The following is a 21,725-nucleotide window of genomic DNA, read 5'->3' as shown; positions in this document are numbered from 1 at the left end:
TTAACTGACTGAGCCACCCAGGCGCCTCCCCCCCACCTTTTATTTTATTAAAAAATTTTTTTATTTAACGTTTACTTATTTTTGGGACAGAGAGAGGAGCGAGCATGAGCAGGGTAGGGGCAGAGAGAGAGGGAGACACAAAATCCAAAGCAGGCTCCAGGCTCTGAGCTGTCAGCACAGAGCCCGATGCTGGGCTCGACCTCAAGAGCTGTGAGCTCATGACCTGAGCCGAAGTCGGACGCTCAACCGACTGAGCCACCCAGGCGCCCCAGTTCACATGAATGTTTATAAGGTAATGGTTCTCAGCCAGGGCAATAATAGCGTTCAGAGCATGCTGGGGAAATGAATGGCACCAGTGTTGCTTGTTATAATATCTGTGGTGGAGTTGTTGGTAGCCAGGAGGTAGCTCAGGGGTGCTAAACTGTGCTGCAGTGGTCAGGATGATCCAGCCCAGTGAAGAAATGTCCTGTCGAAAGTGTAGTAACGTTCCTGTTCAGAAACACTGTTGTTAAACTCACTTTCTCTGTAGTGGAAAATGCATTGAAGTTTTAAGATATAAATTATGGATGGTGATATCATACTAAAATTCCTAGTATATTTTGTTATGTCATTAAAGTGGAATAGACGTTATAACAGGTTTTCTTTTGTGTAATCACTTTTAGACAGTTGGCTGGTTTCCTGTTTTCAGTATTATTAACCCATATAATAAATTTCCCTATTAAACTGTATGCAATGCATTTAATAGGTAAAACAGTTGAGGAATCGGGCAGATGAAGATGCTCGAATGATTCACATGAGTATGCAGATGGGTAATGAACCTCCCATTTCACTTAGAAGGGATCTGGAACACTTAATGCTCTTGGTAAGCCATTACACTGGATGCATGGTCATCTCTCCCTCCTTCCATTAGTTACTCCCTAACTTTGGAAAGGTTCAGCTGTAAGATCTTAAATAATTGAGTTCCATAAAAATGTAAATTTTCAATTCAAGGTAATTTTTGAGTGAGAGGCATTTTCACCCAGTGTCTGCTTATTCTTTGCAGATTGGTGAGCTATATAAAAAGAACCCTTTTAATCTGGAGCTTGCTCTGGAATATTGGTGTCCCTCAGAGCCTCTTCAGACTTCCACTATCATAGGTTCTTACCTTGGGGTGGCTCATCAGCGACCCCCTCAACGCCAGGTAAGCTCTTAGTTTTTCTGTTTTTCTGCCTTGGTGTAAGTGGGAGTCTTGAACCGTGAAGAAATGTTAATTCCTAATTGCTGTTAACACAAATGACTACTTGTGTAACCTTTAGAAATTTGCACTTTTTTCCTTTTTGAAATTTGAAAGTGTTAAATTTAAGTTCTGATCATTTTGGAGTTTATGTAGTCAGTCTTATGTAACATATTAGCTATGTGTCCAATCGTAGAAAGGTGTCTGGTCTTTCTATGTGTCACTTGCTTGAATGTTACTGGTATTTATTTATTAGTTTGTCCCCAGTAGGCATGACAATAACCCATTATACGCCATTCTTAACAAGTTGGGGAGGTTAGGATAGGTGTAGGTACTAAAAGGAAAGGCTGAGAAGTTAGAATTGATGACAATGAATCAGTAAAAAATGTAGGAAAAAGTCCATTTTCTGTCCTATATTAACTAAAGTATGATACACAGTAGCAAATAAGATGGATTGCAGTATCGATCTTCATCTTTTGGGATTTCCTATTCTGGATTCTTTCATGTTGAATAATTTTTAGTTGTGCTAGAGGCTGAGATCACACACCTTTTCTTTTTACTGCATTTGTTACATTTATTGTTTCACTTTTCTCCCCATTTACAAAAATGTCTTGGAGAAGGAGTGATTAAAATTTTTGAAGATTAAAAAAATCCTTATATTATGAAATATTTGAAACATGGAAGAGAAAATAATTATAGTGAACACCCAACATTTTAATTTAACAGCTGTTAACATTTTGCCTCGTTTGCTTCATCCACTGCTGTTATTTTTACTACTTTTATTTTTCTGGAGTACATGAAAGTAACTTATAGACAGCATGACGTTTCACCTTTTACTGGATAAGTGACTATCTCTTAAAAATAAGGATAATTTTCTCCATCATTAGAAAAATCACTGTTCTAATAGATTTAACAATAACTTCTAGAGACCAGTAACATTTTCAGTTCTGAAATCCAACCAATGAGACTGAGTGTCTGAATAGCATTTTTATTTGTTAATAGATTTAAGGAATAAGCAAAGATAAAAGGGAAAACCAAGAAGTGGATTTACAGAACAGGAATGTGGGAATGTGGTATTAGCCAGAACACAAAACAGTATTTTTAGGCTACCCTCCAAAATTCTTTCAGGTTCCTAGGTCTTCATACTAAATTTGACTGGGATTCAGGAACCGTGGGTTCCAAGTATATTTGACTTTGCTGGTTTATTTTAGAGGAGTAAATTTCTTCGATTGTTTTACATATATAAAATGTTACATATAAAAATTTAAAATGTTATGTCCTGTGGCATTGAGATGTTTTGAAACAAATGTGCTTTTTGTTCACAGAAAATTCTATAATTGATTAAGTTGCTAGTGACAATCTTGAAAAAATAATTTTTCATAAGTAGAATACCAAATTATTTTATCTTTGAGGCATTAAATCAGTGCACTTAGTTTTAGTTCATATGTAGTCTTCACTAGTTAGTCCATGCTATGTAAACTATTGATTTTTCCCTATTTCAGGTCGTCTTGTCAAAGTTTGTTAGGCAAATGGGTGACCTGTTGCCTCCAACGATTTACATTCCTTATTTGAAAATGCTCCAAGGATTAGCCAATGGGCCCCAGTGCGCCCACTACTGTTTCAGCTTGCTTAAAGTCAATGGTAGTAGTCACGGTAAGAGAAACTTGGATGTTATCTGAGTTTGTTGTGACATTGTTTTGTTTGGGTTTTTTGAGAGAGAATGAGCGGGGGAGGGTCAGAGAGAGACTCCCAAGCAGGCTCTGTGCTGTGAGCATGGAGCCTGACATGGAGCTCAATCTCACGAACTGTGAGATCATGACCTGAGCCAAAATTAAGAGTTGGACGCTTAACCAGCTGAACCACCCAGGTGCCCCATGACATTCTTGAACTCACTATTCCCCTGCCTGTTAAAGAATATTGGTTACTTGTACTAAGTTTTACTAGGTGTATAAATTATTTTTATAATAATGGGAAAGAAGTACCTTGGGAGCTTTATGCATAGTGATGCCTTAATTATGGTCTCATAGGTTGGGGAGTTTTACCATTGACTTTGTTAAATACAATTCAGTTTAAGAAATCAGAATTAATATATAAAAACTTCCAAGAACACATCTGGTATTCAGTGCATACTATATACCCTTGCCATATGATTTTGATTTTTTTTAATTCATAAGTACTTGTTTTCTAAATTTCTCTTCTTACAGTTTCTCTGTCAACCCTCTCCCAATTTCCTCATTTAATTTTCAGACTTGAGTCTGGTTAAATTGAAACACTGGAAAAGAGAAGAGAAAGAAATAGTTATTAAACATCTGCTTGGTAGGTCCCATGATTGGAATTGAGCTCTGCCTAGCTCCAAGGCCAGTGTTTTGACTACTCTGTCAAGGCCTGCTTATCTTGCCCTGTGCTTGGTATGTAGTGGAGTAGTGTAAATTACAAATCTGGACTGTCCTTATCTCTCTCTGTGGGAATTTAAGCTCACGTTTGGGAATTAGCTGTTGGGGAAAGGAGCCCCGTGTAGTCACAGGACAACACAGAGAACTCTTATGGATATAAAATAGGTAACTGACATCCAAGTAATTTACCTTTGCATGTGCCTGGGTACCACCTGTTCTTAGCCCTGAAGAAAAATTAATCCAGAGATTGAGCTCACAGATGGATTCTACCCCATTTTCAACACACTGCTTATTCTAGACAAGACAACATACTCTGCTTATCTAGGATAAAGGCACAGTTTATTGTTTTCAGTTTATTTTCTCCCTCCATTTCCAAGCAAATGCATAGACATTTTTGAAAGAAAATTTTATGCGGTCTTTCTTTACAGTTGAAAATATTCAGGGAACAGGTGGCAGTCCTGTTTCCTGGGAACATTTCTTCCACTCCTTAATGCTTTACCATGAGCATCTCCGGAAGGATCTTCCAAGTGCAGATAGTGTCCAGTACCGTCACCTTCCTTCACGTGGCATCACCCAGAAGGAGCAGGATGGACTGATTGCCTTTTTACAGCTCACATCCACCATCATTACTTGGGTAATTATCATCCACAGTATGTAAGAGTGTAATTTTATTTGTTTTCTAGCACGGGGGCATTTTAAGAAGATCCCAGACGTTTGTGAAATGCTTGAAGTTTATAAGTGATGAGTATCGCACACAGAATTCTGTTTTTAGGCTCTGTGCTTCTTTACCTTCAGAGGACGTAACGGTAGCTCTACTTACTGCCGTCAGCTAATGTGAAAATAATAAATGGCATGTGCCTGAAAGAAAATAGAAGGGCAAATAAGCATCAGTGTTTGGATTCACATCCTTCTAGAAGGTTCCCTAGCGTAGGTATTTGTTGGTGTGTATCTATGCGTAAAGAATATTTTTTAAAAATTTGTGTTTTTTTTTTTTAATTTCAGAAAGCGCAAGCAGGGGAGGGGGCAGAAGGGGAGAGAGAGACAGAGACATTGAAAGAATATTAAGCAGGCTCCACACTGAGCACAAAGCCTGATGTGGGGCTCAATCCCATGACCCTAGGTTCTTGACCTGAGCTATATCAACAGTCGGACATTCAACCGACTGAGCCACGCAGGTGCCCCAAGAATTTTTTTTCAATTTTTACTTTAAAAAATTTTTAGTTTGAGAGAGAGAGCAGGGGAGGGGATGGGGGGGGGGGGGAGAGAGAGAGAGAGAGACAGAGAGAGACAGAGAGAGAGAAAGAAAGAAAATCTTAAGCAGGCTCCATGCTCAGCACCGAGCCCATTGCAGTACTGGATCCCATGACCATGAGGTCATGACTTGCGCCAAAATCAAGAGTCAGACGCTCAACCAGCTGAGCTACCTAGGTGCCCTGCCCCAAGAAATTTTTTATTATCATTATTTTCAATGTTTATTCATTTTTGAGAGAGAGAGAGACAGAGTGAGAGCGGGGGGAGGGGCAGAGAGAGGGAGACAGAGAATCTGAAGCAGGCTCCAGGCTCTGAGCCATCAGCACAGAGGCGGACACAGGGTTTGAACTCACTTACCATGAGATCATGACCTGAGCCGAAGTGTGACACTTAACTGACTGACCCACCCAGGCACCCCAAGGATATTTTTAATTAAAAAGAAAAGTTGTTTACTGAATTACTCTTTTATTCTCTCCTTACACCAAACCATCTCATCTGCTCTGCCAAATTAGTCTTTAAATTTTTTTTAAATGTTTATTTATGTTGAGAGAGAGAGAGCATGTGCAAACAGTGGATGGGTGGGGTGGCGGGGGGAAGAGAGGGAGAGGGAGAGAGAAAGAGAGAGAGAGAGAGAGAAAATCCCAAGTAGGCTCTGTGCTGCCAGTGTAGAGCCTGACTCAGGACTCAGTCTCAACAACCGGGGGGACCATGCATGACCTGAGCCAGAATCAAGAGTCAGATGCTTAACCAACTGGACCACCCAGGAGCCCCCCAAATTAGTCTTCATAAGAAACATTAGTTTCATTATCTAATTTCTCTGCTCAGAAATCTCTTCTACTTGTTTCTCTTATACCCTAGAGCAAAGTTGTGTAGACATTCTGTCTTGAAGATAGGAATAGTGTTTTTGTAGTTTTTCCAGGATTAACATTATTAAACATTAAAACATGAAGATAGTAATTACTTCTTATTGAATTAAAACAGAGTGGTATTTGATACCATATATATCTTCATTTTTTTCTCAAAAATTGAAATGGCATTTATTCATATAGTAAAAAATATATTATATTGTTTCAGGCAGGATTGACAGTGCTTAGGTTAAGATTTATGTGACCCTGGCCGACCATTTATCTCGTATGTATTATTGTCCTCGCTTAGAGCTATAAAAGGAATTGTAAAAGGCTGTTTCTCCCCTCTTCTTTACATTGACTGAGCAGTAATCTGATATGATCCACTGATAGACTTCACACATAAGCCATAAGCTTCTCTTTGTTTTAGTATGTATTAGGCCTTTGAATACTCGGTATAAGTGCTAGCAATTTAGATTATTGCTGGTCATTTTTCTTAACTTTTAAAAATGGAAAGTCCTTCTTGTTCTTTTTGTGTTCAATTCCCAGAGTGAAAATGCTCGTCTGGCACTCTGTGAGCATCCTCAGTGGACCCCGGTTGTGGTGATCCTGGGACTCCTGCAATGCAGCATTCCCCCTGTTCTAAAAGCAGAGCTGCTCAAGACCCTTGCAGCTTTTGGAAAATCTCCTGAAATTGCTGCTTCCCTCTGGCAGTCGTTGGAATACACTCAGGTAGTATTACAAGCTCTCTTATTTATTACAGTTTGGAAAGTGAGGCTTGATACTGTGGCAGAAGCAAGAGCATCCAGTTCGCAACTCACAGTATACCGTGACCTTCCCAGTTAGACAGTTACGACTGTAGTACCGAGCATGGCCGCAGAAACGAACCACCTTGGGTTTTTCTCTTGGATCAGTCGACAGCTTCACTAGGTTACTGGAGATGGGTTCTTCTCTTAAGACTTTGTTTTGCAGTGTCTGTGAGAAATTAATAAATGGACAGAATTCCTCAACTCGTCTTTGAGACCAGGAGGATAAGAGCCTTCAGGCATTATTTGTACTCATTAAATGTGGGGAACATCCGCTTTTCTTTTTTGCTTCGTCTGTGTCCTCCTGTCCCACACGAGAAGAATGAAGAATCTCTCTTTCAACTTTCTTTAGACGTAAAGCGTATTGGCATTTTTCTGTGAAGGTGTAGTTATTCAGTGTATATGCTAAATTTAAAAAGGAGACTAATGATGTGCTTTACAGAAATAACTCTAGGAAAATGGTGAGATGGAATATGTGTTTGTCTAAAAAACACTGCAACATACAGGTGCCGGTGATTGTAACTTTGTTTTGAAGCAGTAAAATATTCTAGTTATTTTCTAACCTGTGTCCTGAAGATGTAATGATACTTAGCAAGAGCAAAATGAAGGGAGCTGGTATGTCCCGAGAGGCTGAGTCACTTCTGGTTTAGTATTAATGCTTCATTTTTGCATTTCAAAGTGTGTCAGTACTTCATGTCCTGAGTGCTTATACTGCTCCTTTATAACGAAAATGCAATATGAGTGGGTTTAGACATTTCTATCCTTAGACCAAGACTTCTTTTTAAAGGCTGCTGCCTGATAGTATATTTTCAACCTGTAAGAATGTCAAGTAACATGACATTAAGCGTAATTAACTATACCATATACTGCTCTATGTTCCTAGCAAGGTCAGGTCGGAACAGCTTAAACTCAAAACTTTTGCCCACATAAGAAACCTGTTCAAACCTGTTCTTGACAAATTTAATTATTGGTTTTCTGGTGCTAATAGTAGGGCTGGTCTTGAACACTGGTGAGATTTTTGTCCCATAAATCCTCTTAAGATTCATTCCTGGAATATCTCAGGAAATTTGCTGAAAATACATCTCATGTGCACTTAGAAACCATCAGTTTTCTGAAGCCCAGATAATTGGAGCTTCTACCTGAACCCTGCACAGTTGCTGATGAAAGTCCATCAGAGACTTCTCAATTGTCCTCTCTGATTAGCATCATAAGATACACACACCTGTGGGTGTGAATATGACTGTTTATATTACAGAGTCACTGCTTTTCATTGAGGAGTAGGGAATGCTTCTAACATCTCATTCTTATTATTTTAAGATACTGCAGACCGTAAGGGTTCCAAGCCAGAGGCAAGCGATTGGTATCGAGGTAAAGTTTTCCTTTGAGTTTAAATGCTCTACTCGTACATTCACATGATGAAAGTTAACAAAAAGTATTCTTATACCCTGTGAGGTTCCTTATAATTTTTTTTTTTAATTTTTTTTAAATGTTTATTTATTTTTGAGACAGAGAGAGACAGAGCATGAACAGGGGAGGGGCAGAGAGAGAGGGAGACACAGAATCTGAAACAGGCTCCAGGCTCTGAGCTGTCAGCACAGAGCCCGCTTCGGGGCTTGAACTCACAGACCGTGAGATCATGACCTGAGCCGAAGTCGGACGCTTAACTGACCAAGTCACCCAGGTGCCCCTCCTTATAATTTGCAAGTTTAATATGTTTTCATTTGAAGTGTTGTCTGGTCAGTGTTGAAATGGACATGACATTTTTCCTGAGAGGAACCAAAATACTTCAGGTTTCAGAGTTGGGGAAGGATGTTCTACGGCAGCCACCCAAACTGAAAGTTTGCGTTGAACCCAGTTTAATTGGATTACATGGGTCAACCTGAAGTGAGAATTTACTTGTTTTAGTTTCTTTGCTTCTCTCTCTACACTCCCCCTCTCTTTTTCATAAAGAAACATAGAAGATTTCTATTTTTAATTCACACCTGGGAACAATACATGGGAATTTGAAATTCTTCCATCTGATTAATTCAATTTATATGATACTGTGGTGTCTTTTCCTCTAAATGAAGAATGGTGAGATAACGTATCTTTTGGTGTGATGATAATTATGATGACTAGCTCAATACTAGTGAGTCAATGTCTGCAAAATGTTGTGTACTTTATAGCTGATGGTTTCATATTACTAAATTTCTTTATTTTTTCTTTTGGAAGGTTGAACTAAATGAAATAGAATCCCGGTGTGAAGAATACCCGTTGACTCGGGCCTTTTGCCAGCTTATTAGTACCCTGGTGGAGAGCTCATTTCCTTCTAATTTAGGTGCTGGCCTGAGGCCCCCTGGCTTTGACCCTTATTTGCAGTTCCTTAGAGATTCTGTGTTTCTCCGGTTCCGCACAAGAGCTTACAGGAGAGCAGCTGAAAAGGTAATATACAGCGAAAACCTATTTTCTCCTTACTCGTTTATTGCTGCTTTTTCTCTTATTAAAGGTATGAGATGCTGTAAATTCATTTTAGCTTTTGGCAATCAGTAAAATTCATAGTTTTAACACAGAGATGTCCGTGATCTTATTAGTTTATGTGCATTAAAAAAAATGAATTTGGGCACTAAAACCAAAGCACTGACTTTTTAGTGACCGGTAATTCAATTGATACAAATCCATAGTTACTCAGATCCTTAACTGAACAAATTTTGACCAAAATTGAACCAAAAATGTCACACCTTTGTCAGTTGGAAACATATCATCCTTTATTGAGGTGATTTAGTTTAGAGATTGAAATAAGTTGAAACTTGCACACCAATTTCTCTTGATTAGTAGCACTTCTGGATTATGGAGCCTTGTCTTGATAGGAAGACGTATTATGTGTGATCTGTCAGTTATGTTTGCCAGGGATGGAGGCTGAGGGAGCACTGACATTTACATACGTATTTCCTCTGGTTGCGACACACTCGCAACTGAACTTACTGTATATATCATCTTACGTAATTCCGTTATTACTGTGAGGCAGGTACTATGAACATTCCCATTTTACAGATGGAGGCTTAGCAAGGTTAAGGAACTTGCCTAAGGTCCAGAACCAGGATTTGAACCTAGGACTCTGATTCCAGATTCAAGCTCATAACCACTAAGCTATGTAAGAGACCCTTTCAGGTTCTGACGTAATTCGCTTAGTCTATGATATTGTTTATTGCCTTGCAGAATACGCTTGGATGTATCTTGTAGGGACATTTCTACTTTATAATTTGCTGTTTTTGAACCTGTTGGGTTTATTTGTTTTTATATTAGTGATTATAAAAATAATTTTGTTTGTGTTAATTTGGGACAATTAGGAAACTATAGAAAAATGTAAGAAGAAATTATATTATCCATAATCCTGTTGCCAAAGGAAGGATAACGTATCCTTCTTCATATATACGTATATCCATATGTGTGTACACACACACACAGACACACACACACACGCGCTTAAATTGAGATAGTTAACATTCGTTTGTATCTCTTTTTGGCCACTAAATACAGTGTCATGAGCACTTTTTCATGCCATCAAAGATTCTTTGAAAACCATCTCTTCATTGATTGCATAATCATTACTTGTATGTAGCATGGTGTACGTATTCATTATTACCCTTTCATTGGACACAGTTTGTTTCTAATACTTAGTCCCAAATAACTGAAACTCATTTTTTGTCTGTTTTATGATTTTTGCTTCTCACATAGTTAAAATAAATACTGGGAGTGGTGTACATTTAAGTCCTAAAATTACCTCTTTAACATCTATTTCCTTATTGGATGAAAACAATGACAGCAGCCATGCCTTGTTAATAAAAGTCATTTCAGATGCTGAATAATGGATGCTGGTAATTGTGACCTCTTCAGCAAAATGCTCCGATACGTTTTCACACTTGTCTCAAGTACCTTATTTGCCTTTTCTTAAAAAGGTCATTATGACCCAAGGGTTTAGATCTTGAGTCAGCTATGTTCTTGCCAGGGGTTACTGTTTTTCATTCATGCATCTGGACCCTTCCAGTGCTGCTGTTTCCCCTAGTTACCACTGATTTCAGTTCCACCCCAACATATTTACCCTCAGGCATTTTTCCTCAACTTCATGGATTCTTTTCACTTGAAAGTCTTCTTCAGGTTTAACTTCTGTCACTGTATTTTAGAACAGTAGCTTCTCACAAAAACAGTGCTTTACATTGAGATAAATAACATAGACATAGAGCTAGTATATATTTTTATAAATCCTAAAATCATTCATTATGTGGTGATAATAAGCCTTTTTTACTTAAATAAATGATCTTGAAGTTTTTGGAAAATATAGATAGGTGGATAATTTAAAAATAATAATAAAAAAAATCACTGTATAATCCTAATTCCGAGACTCAGCCTTGATAAAATTATGTGTAGTGGAAATTATTTTAAAATAATAATTTAAAAAAACACCCTAACTGCAGTTACCAGCCTCAGCCTTAATAAATTCTTTGCAGTGGAATTGTTTTTAGAACAAAGTTTTAATTTTGCCATCTATACTATTATACGTTTTTCCTTTGGCATAAATATTTTTCCTCGTTATATAGCTTTTAAAAATCATTTTTTTTAACATTTATTTTTGAGAGAGAGAGAGAGAAAGAGCACAAGCAGGGGAGGGGCAGAGAGAGAGGGAGACACAGAATCAGAAACAGGCTCCAGGCTCTGAGCTGTCAGCACAGAGCCAGATGCGGAGCTCAAACTCACAGACCATGAGATCATGACCCGAGCCAAAGCTGGATACTTAACCAACTGAGCCACCCAGGTGCCCCTTAAAAAACTATTTTTAACAAAAAGATATTAATGGGTCCATTAGGGGCAAGCGCCCCTTGAGTCTTCTTAACTTGTTTGGCTAGAGTCATGTAAGATAGAATACTGGTCTGGGAATAGAAGTCCAGGGCTTAACTTCCAGCATGTTTGCTACCAAGCTTTATGGTTTGGGGAAGTTATTCATGCTCTGAGCTTCATTAGCTTTCTTTGTGATATAAGGGCGGTTAGATGATTTCTCGGCCCCTTTACAACCTGAGAATTTTAGAGAAAATATGAAATATTTGACACTTTGGAGAAGGGACTTCAGTCACGTTCTGGAGAAAAGTGGGAGGAATGAAAAGCTTAATAAGGCCATCACCTTGGACTGTTTTATTATTACTGTAATATTTGTCTCTTTCTATAGTGGGAAGTTGCTGAGGTTGTTTTGGAAGTGTTTTATAAATTGCTCAGAGATTATGAGCCTCAACTTGAAGATTTTGTAGACCAGTTTGTGGAATTACAAGGTAATTTATCACTTCCAAGTATGCTGTCAACTATTGATAAAGCTATTTATAACTTATATATATAAGATACAGATTATTTCTAAATTAATGAATTAAGTTGGGATATAATCTTTTTTTGTTACATTGTTTTAGTTATTTTAATTGTTCTGAGCAAGAGAAAATAAAGTAAAATTTTGCTGAATGAAAGAAAGAACACCTCCTTATAGATCCTTTAAGGAGTTAACATAGGTAACTAACTACTATGAGCAAATCAGCCCTTTGGGAATTACCACTGTGTACAGTTTGTGCCATTGTCTCTAAATTGAAAGTAGCCCGTTTAGATGCCGTTTAATTTACAAGTCTCATATATTTCATATGAATCAAGGGTATGGCAAAAATACTAACTGTCCATCTCCTGGACTGTGTTATGTTCTATTTAGGAGAAGAAATCATAGCCTACAAACCACCAGGATTTAGTCTGATGTATCATCTTCTGAATGAGTCACCAATGTTGGAGCTTGCTCTTAGTTTGCTGGAGGAAGGCGTTAAGCAGCTGGATACCTATGCCCCTTTCCCTGGTGTGTGCCTGAATGTCTTAACGTCTTGAAAACAGTTTTGATATTTTCTTTTTTTATAAATGGAGGCTTGAAAGAGATGATTTTTGAAGTCCTTTTTCACTGTAAGATTCTCTGTATCCACAGTGGTGGTTTCAGTGAGTCATACAAGCGAAGTATATTAAAAGTGAAAGAGTAAGGTACAGAGACTGTCAGTAGAACTGTGTTTCATTGCATGGTCTTTTATAGGTAATTATAATGATCTTTCTTTCACTTTGATGTCTCTAACGTGCTTACATTTAAATCTAATGTACTTTTTGTTTCTTGTCCATATGGTATTTGTCAAGGCACTTACTATCGTGCCTGATACATAGTGTTTGATAAATTTCACTTAATATCATTATTACTGCTAATTATCATGGTTTATTGAGTGCTTCGTATGTACTTGGTGCTGTTAAGAGCACATTTAATACATTTAATCTGTACAAAAGCCCTTTGTGGTAGATGTTATTACTTCCAGTTTGTAAATAAGGAAATTGTGCAAGAGAGAGGTTTTGCATCTTTATCTGCAGCAAGTTTTAGGGCTGTGATTTGAATTTAGGCAGTTTGGCTCTAGAGCCCATGTATTTTAAATTTGAATGGTGGGTTTATGGGTGATCCTTGTTCAAATTCTCAATTTCTTTATTTGCACGTTTTCTGCAATGAGCATGTATCACTCTAAATCGCTTACTAGGTCTTGGCACCATTCACACTGACATTCAAAGATAAAAATCTTTGTTGTGGGGGCCGTCCTGTGCTTTGTAGGCTCTACCCACTAGATCCCTGTAGTGCTTTCCCAGTTGTGACAACCAAAAGTATCTCCAGACCTTGCCAGGTGTCTTCTGGGGCCTAAATCACCCCCATCCGAGAACCATTGCTTTAAATAATCAAGGAAGAGATCAGGGAAAATGACGAGAGGCCATTGCATACAAAGAATCTTGAGTTACCAAATTACTGTGAATTGCTCGAGTGAACAGTTTTATGAAGTTGCTGCTGTAAGTGATCTTCTGAGGGCTTTTTGAGTCCAGAATTTGTCCTTTAGCTTGTTTTCCTAAGCACTATATGTTTTTAAGATTCATGTAGAACTTTCTTTTTTTTTTAATTTTTTTTTTTTTTCAACGTTTTTTATTTATTTTTGGGACAGACAGAGACAGAGCATGAACGGGGGAGGGGCAGAGAGAGAGGGAGACGCAGAATCGGAAACAGGCTCCAGGCTCCGAGCCATCAGCCCAGAGCCTGACGCAGGGCTTGAACTCATGGACCGCGAGATCGTGACCTGGCTGAAGTCGGACGCTTAACCGACTGCGCCACCCAGGCGCCCCTCATGTAGAACTTTCTAATTTTCTTTGTAATTTTTTCTAGGGAAGAAACATCTGGAGAAAGCAGTGCAGCACTGCCTTGCCCTTCTCAATCTTACTCTGCAAAAGGAAAATCTCTTTATGGATCTTCTAAGAGAGAGTCAGCTAGCTCTAATAGTCTCTCCTTTAGAACAGCTATTACAGGGAATCAATCCCAGAACTAAGAAGGCCGATAATGTGGTGAATATTGCCAGGTAAGTTACATTTGTAGGTAGAAAAATGTCTAAATAAAATCACGTGGGCATTCTACCTATGATTTCCAAATCTGATCAGATCTCTCATTCATTACTTGGCGAGTGGGGTAAGTGGGGCTCATTTTGTTCTTACCTTCCTTAGCCCCTCTGATTTTAATTTCTCTGACCTTTACAATTTCTTTTTCTTCTTCCTTAATGGATTCTGTTCCTAAACATTTCTAAATATAAAATGACATTACTTTGGTACTATTTGTCTCCTGTAGGGAGACTGGGTGTTCGGAGGACAAGGCTAGGGAGCAAACTTCTCACTGTATGTGTCCTAGCTTCCAGTGGCTTGCTTGGCACTGTTTGTTTTGTGACTTACAGAGACAGCGCCCTGATTACTGTCTTCAGTTTCACATGGTGTTCTCCTTGTGTGCGTGTCTCTTCCAAATTCCCCCCCTTTTTTTTTTTTTTCAACGTTTTTAATTTATTTTTGGGACAGAGAGAGACAGAGCATGAACGGGGGAGGGGCAGAGAGAGAGGGAGACACAGAATTGTAAACAGGCTCCAGGCTCCGAGCCATCAGCCCAGAGCCTGACGCGGGGCTCGAACTCACGGACCGCGAGATCGTGACCTGGCTGAAGTCGGACGCTTAACCAACTGCGCCATCCAGGCGCCCCCAAATTCCCCCTTTTAATAAGGACAGCAGTCGTTGGACCTGGGTTTTCCCTAATGACTTCACGTTAACTTGACTGACTGTGTCTACAAAGACCCTGTTTCCAAAAGTTCACTTTGGGTTCAGATATCGGCGATTGAATTTTGGAGGAATGCAGTTCAACCCATAATAGACTGTATCTAGTTGGAATGGAAGTCATTGTCTAATTTACCCAAGAGTGCTCTACGACCCTGATTCTATATGTTCTTTGTTGAGAAGAGTGTTTTAAAAGCCAAAAGTTGTGTCACATTGTTCCTCAAATGTTTTCTTGTTTTAAAGATACCTATATCATGGCAATACTAATCCCGAATTGGCTTTTGAAAGTGCCAAGATCCTCTGCTGTATCTCTTGTAACTCCAATATTCAGATAAAATTGGTTGGAGATTTCACACATGACCAGGTAACTGATGTTCTTGTTATTTCTTAATGTTTATTTATTTTTTGAGAGAGAGAGAGGGAGAGGGAGGGAACAGAGAGAGATGGGGACAGAGGATCTGAAGCAGGCTCCATGCTGACAGCAGAGAGCCTGATGCGGAGCCCGAACTCACAAACTGTGAGATACGACCTGAGCCGAAGTCGGATGCTTCACTGACCGAGCCACAGACACCCCATGTTGTTACTTCTTTTGGGTCATTCTGAGTACGTATGGAAGTCACAGTTGTCTATTAGAGGAATCATATTCTTGTTTATGAAAAAATTCTGTGAGAGTAAGTATGTATGACGTAAGTAAGTAAGTATGTATGACGGTGAAACCTGTTCATCAACTGGGCTGTGATTCGTGTTTGCGGATGTCGCTATCCGCAGTGACAGTGCACAGGCTGTAGTGTGTGATTGTGCTGTCTGTGCTGTCGCGCGTGGACAGGAGGGCGTAGCGGGACTGTTGCTCCTCTAATAGAGCAGTTGAAGTGATGAGGTTTGTAAGTGCAGCTTCTGCTTGTATTTTGCATCTGTTGTTTCTCCCTCTGTCAGTTGGGTACAATCTGAGGGAGCCTCTGCAATTCTCAGTGTTTCTCGCTGTTGAGTTGTCTACTTCTGTGGCTTTCTGGTGACTTACATTTGTGTCACTTCATTGGCTATTGCACTATAGACAGTTTTCAGATGTTCATTTAATCCAATTTATAGTCCCTGTCTATTCCGAATAGCTCGCTGAATAGCTACTATTGGGGAATCTGCTGCTTTTTTTCCCTCTTTGTAGGCGTTTGTCCCATTGTATCTTCATGTTAGAAACCACTGCTTGTAGCTAGTTATATTTTGTTGTGTCCTCCTTCGCAGTGTTTTAAAACAGGGACTACTCTGGCATTTTGGATGGGACAGACCTTCATTTTGTGTGTCACTCTTGCTCATATTGCAAGACTCTTAGCATCCCTAGTCCCCTGACACTGTCTGTCAGTAGTAAACTCTGGTTGTGACAACTCAGAAGGCTCTCACGTATTTCTTTTTGTCTTTTTTTGAGTTTATTTATTTATTTTGAGAAAGAGTATGAGCAGGGGAGGGGCAGAGAGAGAGAATCCCAAGCAGGCTCTGCCCTGTCAGCACAGAGCCCAATATGGGGCTTGAACTCAAACCATGAGATTGTGACCCGAGCTGAAATCAAGAGTTGGGCACTTAACCCACTGAGCTACCCAGGTGCCCCTGGTGTCACATATTTCCCAAAGTGCCATCTGGAGTGTCAGTACCACCCAGGTTGAGAACCACTGTTTATAGTAAAATATTGATGTCTAATCTGGCCTTTGGATGAGGTTCTTGAAAACTACATGATAGGGGATGTAGTAGGTGAGGTTCTCAGCTCACTCATATTAAAAAAATGTTTTTAATGTTTATTTATTTTTGACAGAGACAGAGCATGAGCAGGGGAGGGGCAGAGAGAAAGGGAGACACAGAATCCGAAGCAGGCTCTAGGCTGTGAGCTATCAGCACAGAGCCCGACGCGGGGCTTGAACTCACAAACCGTGAGATCATGACCTGAGCTGAAGTTGCATGCTTAACCGAGTCAGCCAAGGTGCTCCTCACTCATATACATTTGAGTATGAATTATTATGACCAGTTTTAACATCCTGCTATATTCCTCGAGGAGATTAAGTAGTATCTAATCTCTCAGCCCAGAAACATAAAACTGGTGACAGGCAAAACATTTGTAAAGAGAGAAGATGAGAATTTTATATTTTATTTTAGTTAAGATCCCATACCATTGGGTATATAAATGAAGAGGTCATGAGATGGCAATTTAATGTATTTTTTTTTTTTTAGAACTGATTTGATTCTTTGGGAAAGAAAATTGGGGAAGCAAGTTTTGAAACCGAGAAAGTGTTAAAAATTTTGTTTCTTGGGGCACCTGAGTGGCTCAGTTGGTTAAACATCTGACTCTTGATTTCAGCTCAGGTCATGATCTCACGCCTGTGACATCGAGCCCTGTGTTGGGATTCTCTCTCTCTCCCTCCCTCCGTCCCTCACTCCCTCTCTCTCTCTCTCTCTCTCTCTCTCTCTCTTTCTCCCCCTCTCCCCCTCCCCCATTTTTGCTTGCACTCTCTCTCTCCCTCACAATAAATAAACATTTAAAGAAAATTTTGTTTCTTCAATTATTTCTATAGAGAGCTAACTTACTACTATTTCAGGAACTGAGTTTCCTATTAAAAGTGTAACTGAAACCTAAATACTTTAGAGATTTGCCTTTTTTCTTTAGAGACAAATGTTTGTGAATGTATATCACATTTATCATAGTTTCTCTCACATTATTAAAGAACTTTATAAATTTGTCTTTTAACAAATCTTTATATGACTCCAGAGTGTAAGTCAGAAGTTGATGGCTGGATTTGTGGAATGTTTGGATAGTGAAGACACAGAAGAATTTGTACGTCTAGAAGAGGGTATGTCTTTCTTTCTTTCTTTCTTTTAATTTTTTAAATGTTCGTATATTTTTGAGAGAGAGACAGAGACAGAGTGTGGGTGGGTGAGGGGCAGAGAGAGAGAGGGAGACACAGAATCTGAAGCAGGCTCCAGGCTCTAAGCAGTCAGCACAGAGCCCGACGCAGGGCTCAGGCTCACGAACTGTGAGATTATGACCTGAGCTGAAGTCGGACGCTTAACCGACTGAGCCATGCAGGCGCCCCTAGGAGAGAGTATGTCTTATATTAATGTATTCATTTTTTACTTTATGTAAATACTTAATATAAAGAAAACTGTTAACTGTCTATTGGCGATGATAGAGAAGTTTGGAAATCTGCTGGTACAAACCTGTAAGGTTTTGTGGAAACCTCTTCAACAAATGTGAACTCACTGTGATGGCTAATGAGGTAAACTTGAAGAAAAACATGGAGGTTTGGAATGCAAGCTATATATATTTAAATGTGGCTTATGTTGATTTTTGTTTTGTTTTGCAATTTTGTTTTGTGGGTTTCCACATGAAGGATCAGAACTTGAGAAGAAACTAGCTGGAATCCGTCAGGAAACAAGAATCCACATCTTGAATCTTCTCATAACCTCTCTGGAGCGCAATCCACCCAATCTTGCTCTCTACCTGTTGGGCTTTGAATTGAAGAAGCCTGTCAGTACCACAAACCTACAGGATCCAGGTACAGCCATAAGACACACAGACATTTCTTTCTTGTCGTATTTGTTTAGCTAAGTGATCATTCATTGAGTTCTGGACTCATGGGATAATTCACTGAAAGTGAGAGGTCATGTGGTAGGTCAATCTTTAGGACTTAGACAAAGTCTCGACAAATTAAGCCTTGGAAAATTAGCATTTATTAATTTTCGGTGTCCGTATTTGAAAGGGTGTTTACAGTAGAACATATGTTTATGGAATTTAACTTTTCTAAAGGTATTTTAATGTTTTAATGCAGAAATTTAAAAGTTGAATTTCTTTTTGGTTTCATGTAGGAGTCTTAGGTTGTCCTCGAACATGCCTTCATGCCATTTTAAACATCTTGGAGAAAGGAACTGAAGGGAGAACAGGTCCAGTGGCAGTGAGAGAATCTCCTCAACTCGCTGAGCTATGTTACCAGGTATACAGAAGGCTGCACTTCATAGCACTTAGTAGAAGAAATTTAACTAGATGCTTGAATATATCACAGATGCAGAAGTATAACAATAAGACTTGAGTTGAAATGAGTTTATCTGGTAGTTTGCCTTGTCTTTCATATATAGATTAAATCCATAAAACAGAGACCCCCAGATCCTATAGATCTACAGATCCTATGTGTTGCTCATTTGAAAAATGAGAGAAAATTCGACGTGGATTTTGACCTGCTAGCGTAGAAAGTTTCCAGTGGTTCTGTTGCATGTTGTTTCTTTTTGGTGAAGACAGCAGTGGATTTGGGTCAGAAGACCTCTGATTCTCATCTCTGTGATTTAGCTAGTTAGTTAGCTAAATCACCTTGGGCATGTCACAAAACTTCTGTTGAGTTTTTTAGTTTGTGCAGTGGGCTGTTATGAGGCTTAACTGAGAATGTAAGATGTGGGTGAAAGTACCTTTTTTTTTTTTTTTAAGTTTATTTTGAGAGAGAGAGAGAGAGTGGGAGGGGCAGAGACCTAGAGAGAGAGAGAAAATCCCAAGCACACTCCTCACTACCAGCACAGAGCCCAAAATGGGGCGCAAACTTACGAACCGTGAGATCATGACCTGAGCCAAAACCAAGAGTTAGGCACTTAACTGACTATTACCTGTTAGCTTAACTGACTATTAACTGCCACCCAGGCGCCCCCAAAAGCGCTTTTTAAGAACCATGTGAATCCTGCAGCTCTGGAGCTAGATGTAGGGTGGTGGAAAGTCCAGTTGTTTAAACTAGGATGAGAACCTCTGCTTTGCTTGTGTTCACTTACGATTATTTCTTGTTTCATTCATTTGGTGTTTTAAGAACTAGGCTTTAGGGGCGCCTGGGTGGCGCAGTCGGTTAAGCGTCCGACTTCGGCCAGGTCACGATCTCGCGGTCCGTGAGTTCGAGCCCCGCGTCGGGCTCTGGGCTGACGGCTCGGAGCCTGGAGCCTGTTTCCGAGTCTGTGTCTCCCTCTCTCTCTGCCCCTCCCCTGTTCATGCTCTGTCTCTCTCTGTCCCAAAAATAAATAAATAAATTTAAAAAAAAAAAAAAAAAAAAAAAAAGAACTAGGCTTTATAGGATGCGACTCATTTCTCAATTTCAGTAGCGCCTTGGTTTACATTGCCATAAGAGAGGCATCGTTGACTTCTAGCGAGCTGGATGTTTTTCTTTCTTCTCCTGTTTCTCTTTTTGTAATTCCCTTCTATTTTCTTCTATCTCCTGGCTGTCCAGACAGCCCTTCACTGTAAGTACTAGAATCAAAATGAATTCTTCCCTAATGGGGGAATCAACTTGATGTACATTTTAACAGCATCACAGAATTCGACATATTTAGATAGAAGTAGTTGATAAGCTTAATCATCTAGGCTAAAGGAGTTAGGCAGGTGAAGTAAGTGAATGAAGCCAGATGTAAGACAAAAAGGTTGGGAGAGGGAGGAGGAGGAGGAGGATCTGGCGGACCGGGAAGCACGTGCACTGCTAGTTTTCACCATGTCAGCATGTGGGTCCCGGTTTGCCAGATTCTCTGGTTTTTAATACGCTGTACTGGCCAAAGGAAGCATGTCTGTACCAGCAGTCTGCCAGCTTATTACATATGCTCTGTGACTTTGCTACTCCAAGCGTGGTCCAGCCTCAGCAGCAGCACTCCTGGGAGCTTGTTAGAGCAGAATCTCAGGCCCCACTCCAGGCCGCTGAGTCAGAATCTGCATTTTAATGAGGCACTGCTCCATTTTTCATGAAAGATGCTTCCTTCACCTATAGGTTTATACTTCACTCTGCTTCAGAAAAAAAATTCAAACTTTGAAGAGCTTGTGAGTTTAGATAACTCTGATTGTAGCAAAGGGAACTAGTTTGGACCTTACTGATACCTTCCTCTCCCGGCAGTATGCGACTTTCTGGGTGCAGAAGTTGAGATCGAGCCTAGACCTGTGCTCTCTCCTCTCGGGATGGACTTTTTTCTTGCCTGGTCTTGGGAACTAGGGAGGTTTTTAGGCACATGCTTGTAAAATGGCTAGTAGTACTTTGGGAACTCCTTTTCTGTGTCCTTCCCCTAATATATTACTTGTCCCACATCTTTGAGCCTCTATTCTTGTATCTTCTTAACTGATCATCTGATACGATTGACTGATTTTGTTTTGTTTGAAGGCGTTCATTATCAGCTTATCAAATTTTTATTTGTTAATAGAGTATCAAAAATAATGTCAAAGCTATTTGAAAGACAACATGCATCTGCAGTAGAACTATTTAAGTTTTTACTTTGTGTTCTTACCTTTTTTCCTTGTGTATACCTGTTTGTATAGTTACATTCAACTGACAGTTTTGTGTCCTTTCCCCCTCTCTGTATGAACTTTGACATTATATCCAAGTTTTTACTTTGCTCTAACAAACACCTTTAGTTACTTTTGTTGTTTTTTGTTTATTTTAAGAATATAATTCCAGGGGCGCCTGGGTGGCTTGGTCAGTTAAGCGTCCGGCTTCGGCTCAGGTCACGATCTCACGGTCTGTGAGTTCGAGCCCTGCGTCGGGCTCTGTGCTGACAGCTCAGAGCCTGGAGCCTGTTTCCGATTCTGTGTCTCCCTCTCTCTCTGCCCCTCCCCTGTTCATGCTCTGTCTCTCTCTGTCTCAAAAATAAATAAACGTTAAAAAATAAATAAATAAAAAAAAAAGAATATAATTCCAGAGGTGCCTTGGTGGCTCAGTCAGTTAAGTGTCCAACTCTTGGTTTTGGCTCAGGTCATGATCTCAGTTCGTGAGTTCGAGCCCCATGCCGGGCTATGTGCTGACAGTGCAGAGCCTGCTTGGGATTCTCTCTCTCCCGCTCTCTCTCTGCCCCTTTCCCACTCGTTCTCTCTCTCTCTCTCTCTCTCTCTCTCTTTCTTTCAAAATACATAAATAAACATTTAAAAAAAGAATATAATTTCAGACATGGTTTTGCAGTTGATTGTCATTACTGGTTTTATAAATTGACAGTGAACACTGAATTGGCGAATATTGAACCATTGCTCCCAGAGAAAACATAGGTTAGAACCCTGTAAGCCTCTGTCCCGACATTTTCATCGACTGAT

At 39.6% G+C, this 21,725-nt stretch overlaps 1 protein-coding gene across 2 annotated transcripts in view; it reads left to right on the top strand.

Annotated features, from left to right (window-relative positions):
- Positions 1 to 21,725, top strand: part of NUP205 (nucleoporin 205) — an 88,303-nt gene that overhangs the window by 24,229 nt on the left and 42,349 nt on the right. For both annotated transcript variants that reach the window (XM_058724179.1, XM_058724180.1), the window contains exons 9-22: positions 746 to 862; positions 1,043 to 1,180; positions 2,716 to 2,866; positions 4,035 to 4,240; positions 6,252 to 6,434; positions 7,826 to 7,876; positions 8,720 to 8,929; positions 11,706 to 11,805; positions 12,225 to 12,362; positions 13,740 to 13,929; positions 14,906 to 15,026; positions 17,409 to 17,490; positions 18,031 to 18,195; positions 18,506 to 18,630. In XM_058724179.1, the coding sequence (XP_058580162.1) occupies positions 746 to 862; positions 1,043 to 1,180; positions 2,716 to 2,866; positions 4,035 to 4,240; positions 6,252 to 6,434; positions 7,826 to 7,876; positions 8,720 to 8,929; positions 11,706 to 11,805; positions 12,225 to 12,362; positions 13,740 to 13,929; positions 14,906 to 15,026; positions 17,409 to 17,490; positions 18,031 to 18,195; positions 18,506 to 18,630 (1,977 nt within the window). The remainder of the gene's footprint in view (positions 1 to 745; positions 863 to 1,042; positions 1,181 to 2,715; positions 2,867 to 4,034; positions 4,241 to 6,251; positions 6,435 to 7,825; positions 7,877 to 8,719; positions 8,930 to 11,705; positions 11,806 to 12,224; positions 12,363 to 13,739; positions 13,930 to 14,905; positions 15,027 to 17,408; positions 17,491 to 18,030; positions 18,196 to 18,505; positions 18,631 to 21,725) is intronic.

The sequence above is a fragment of the Neofelis nebulosa genome, chromosome 4 (genome assembly GCF_028018385.1).
Source record: "Neofelis nebulosa isolate mNeoNeb1 chromosome 4, mNeoNeb1.pri, whole genome shotgun sequence".
Classification (NCBI taxonomy): Eukaryota; Metazoa; Chordata; class Mammalia; order Carnivora; family Felidae; genus Neofelis; species Neofelis nebulosa.
The sequence above is the reverse complement of the archived record's forward strand: the minus strand, read 5'-3'. Positions and strand labels throughout refer to the sequence as shown.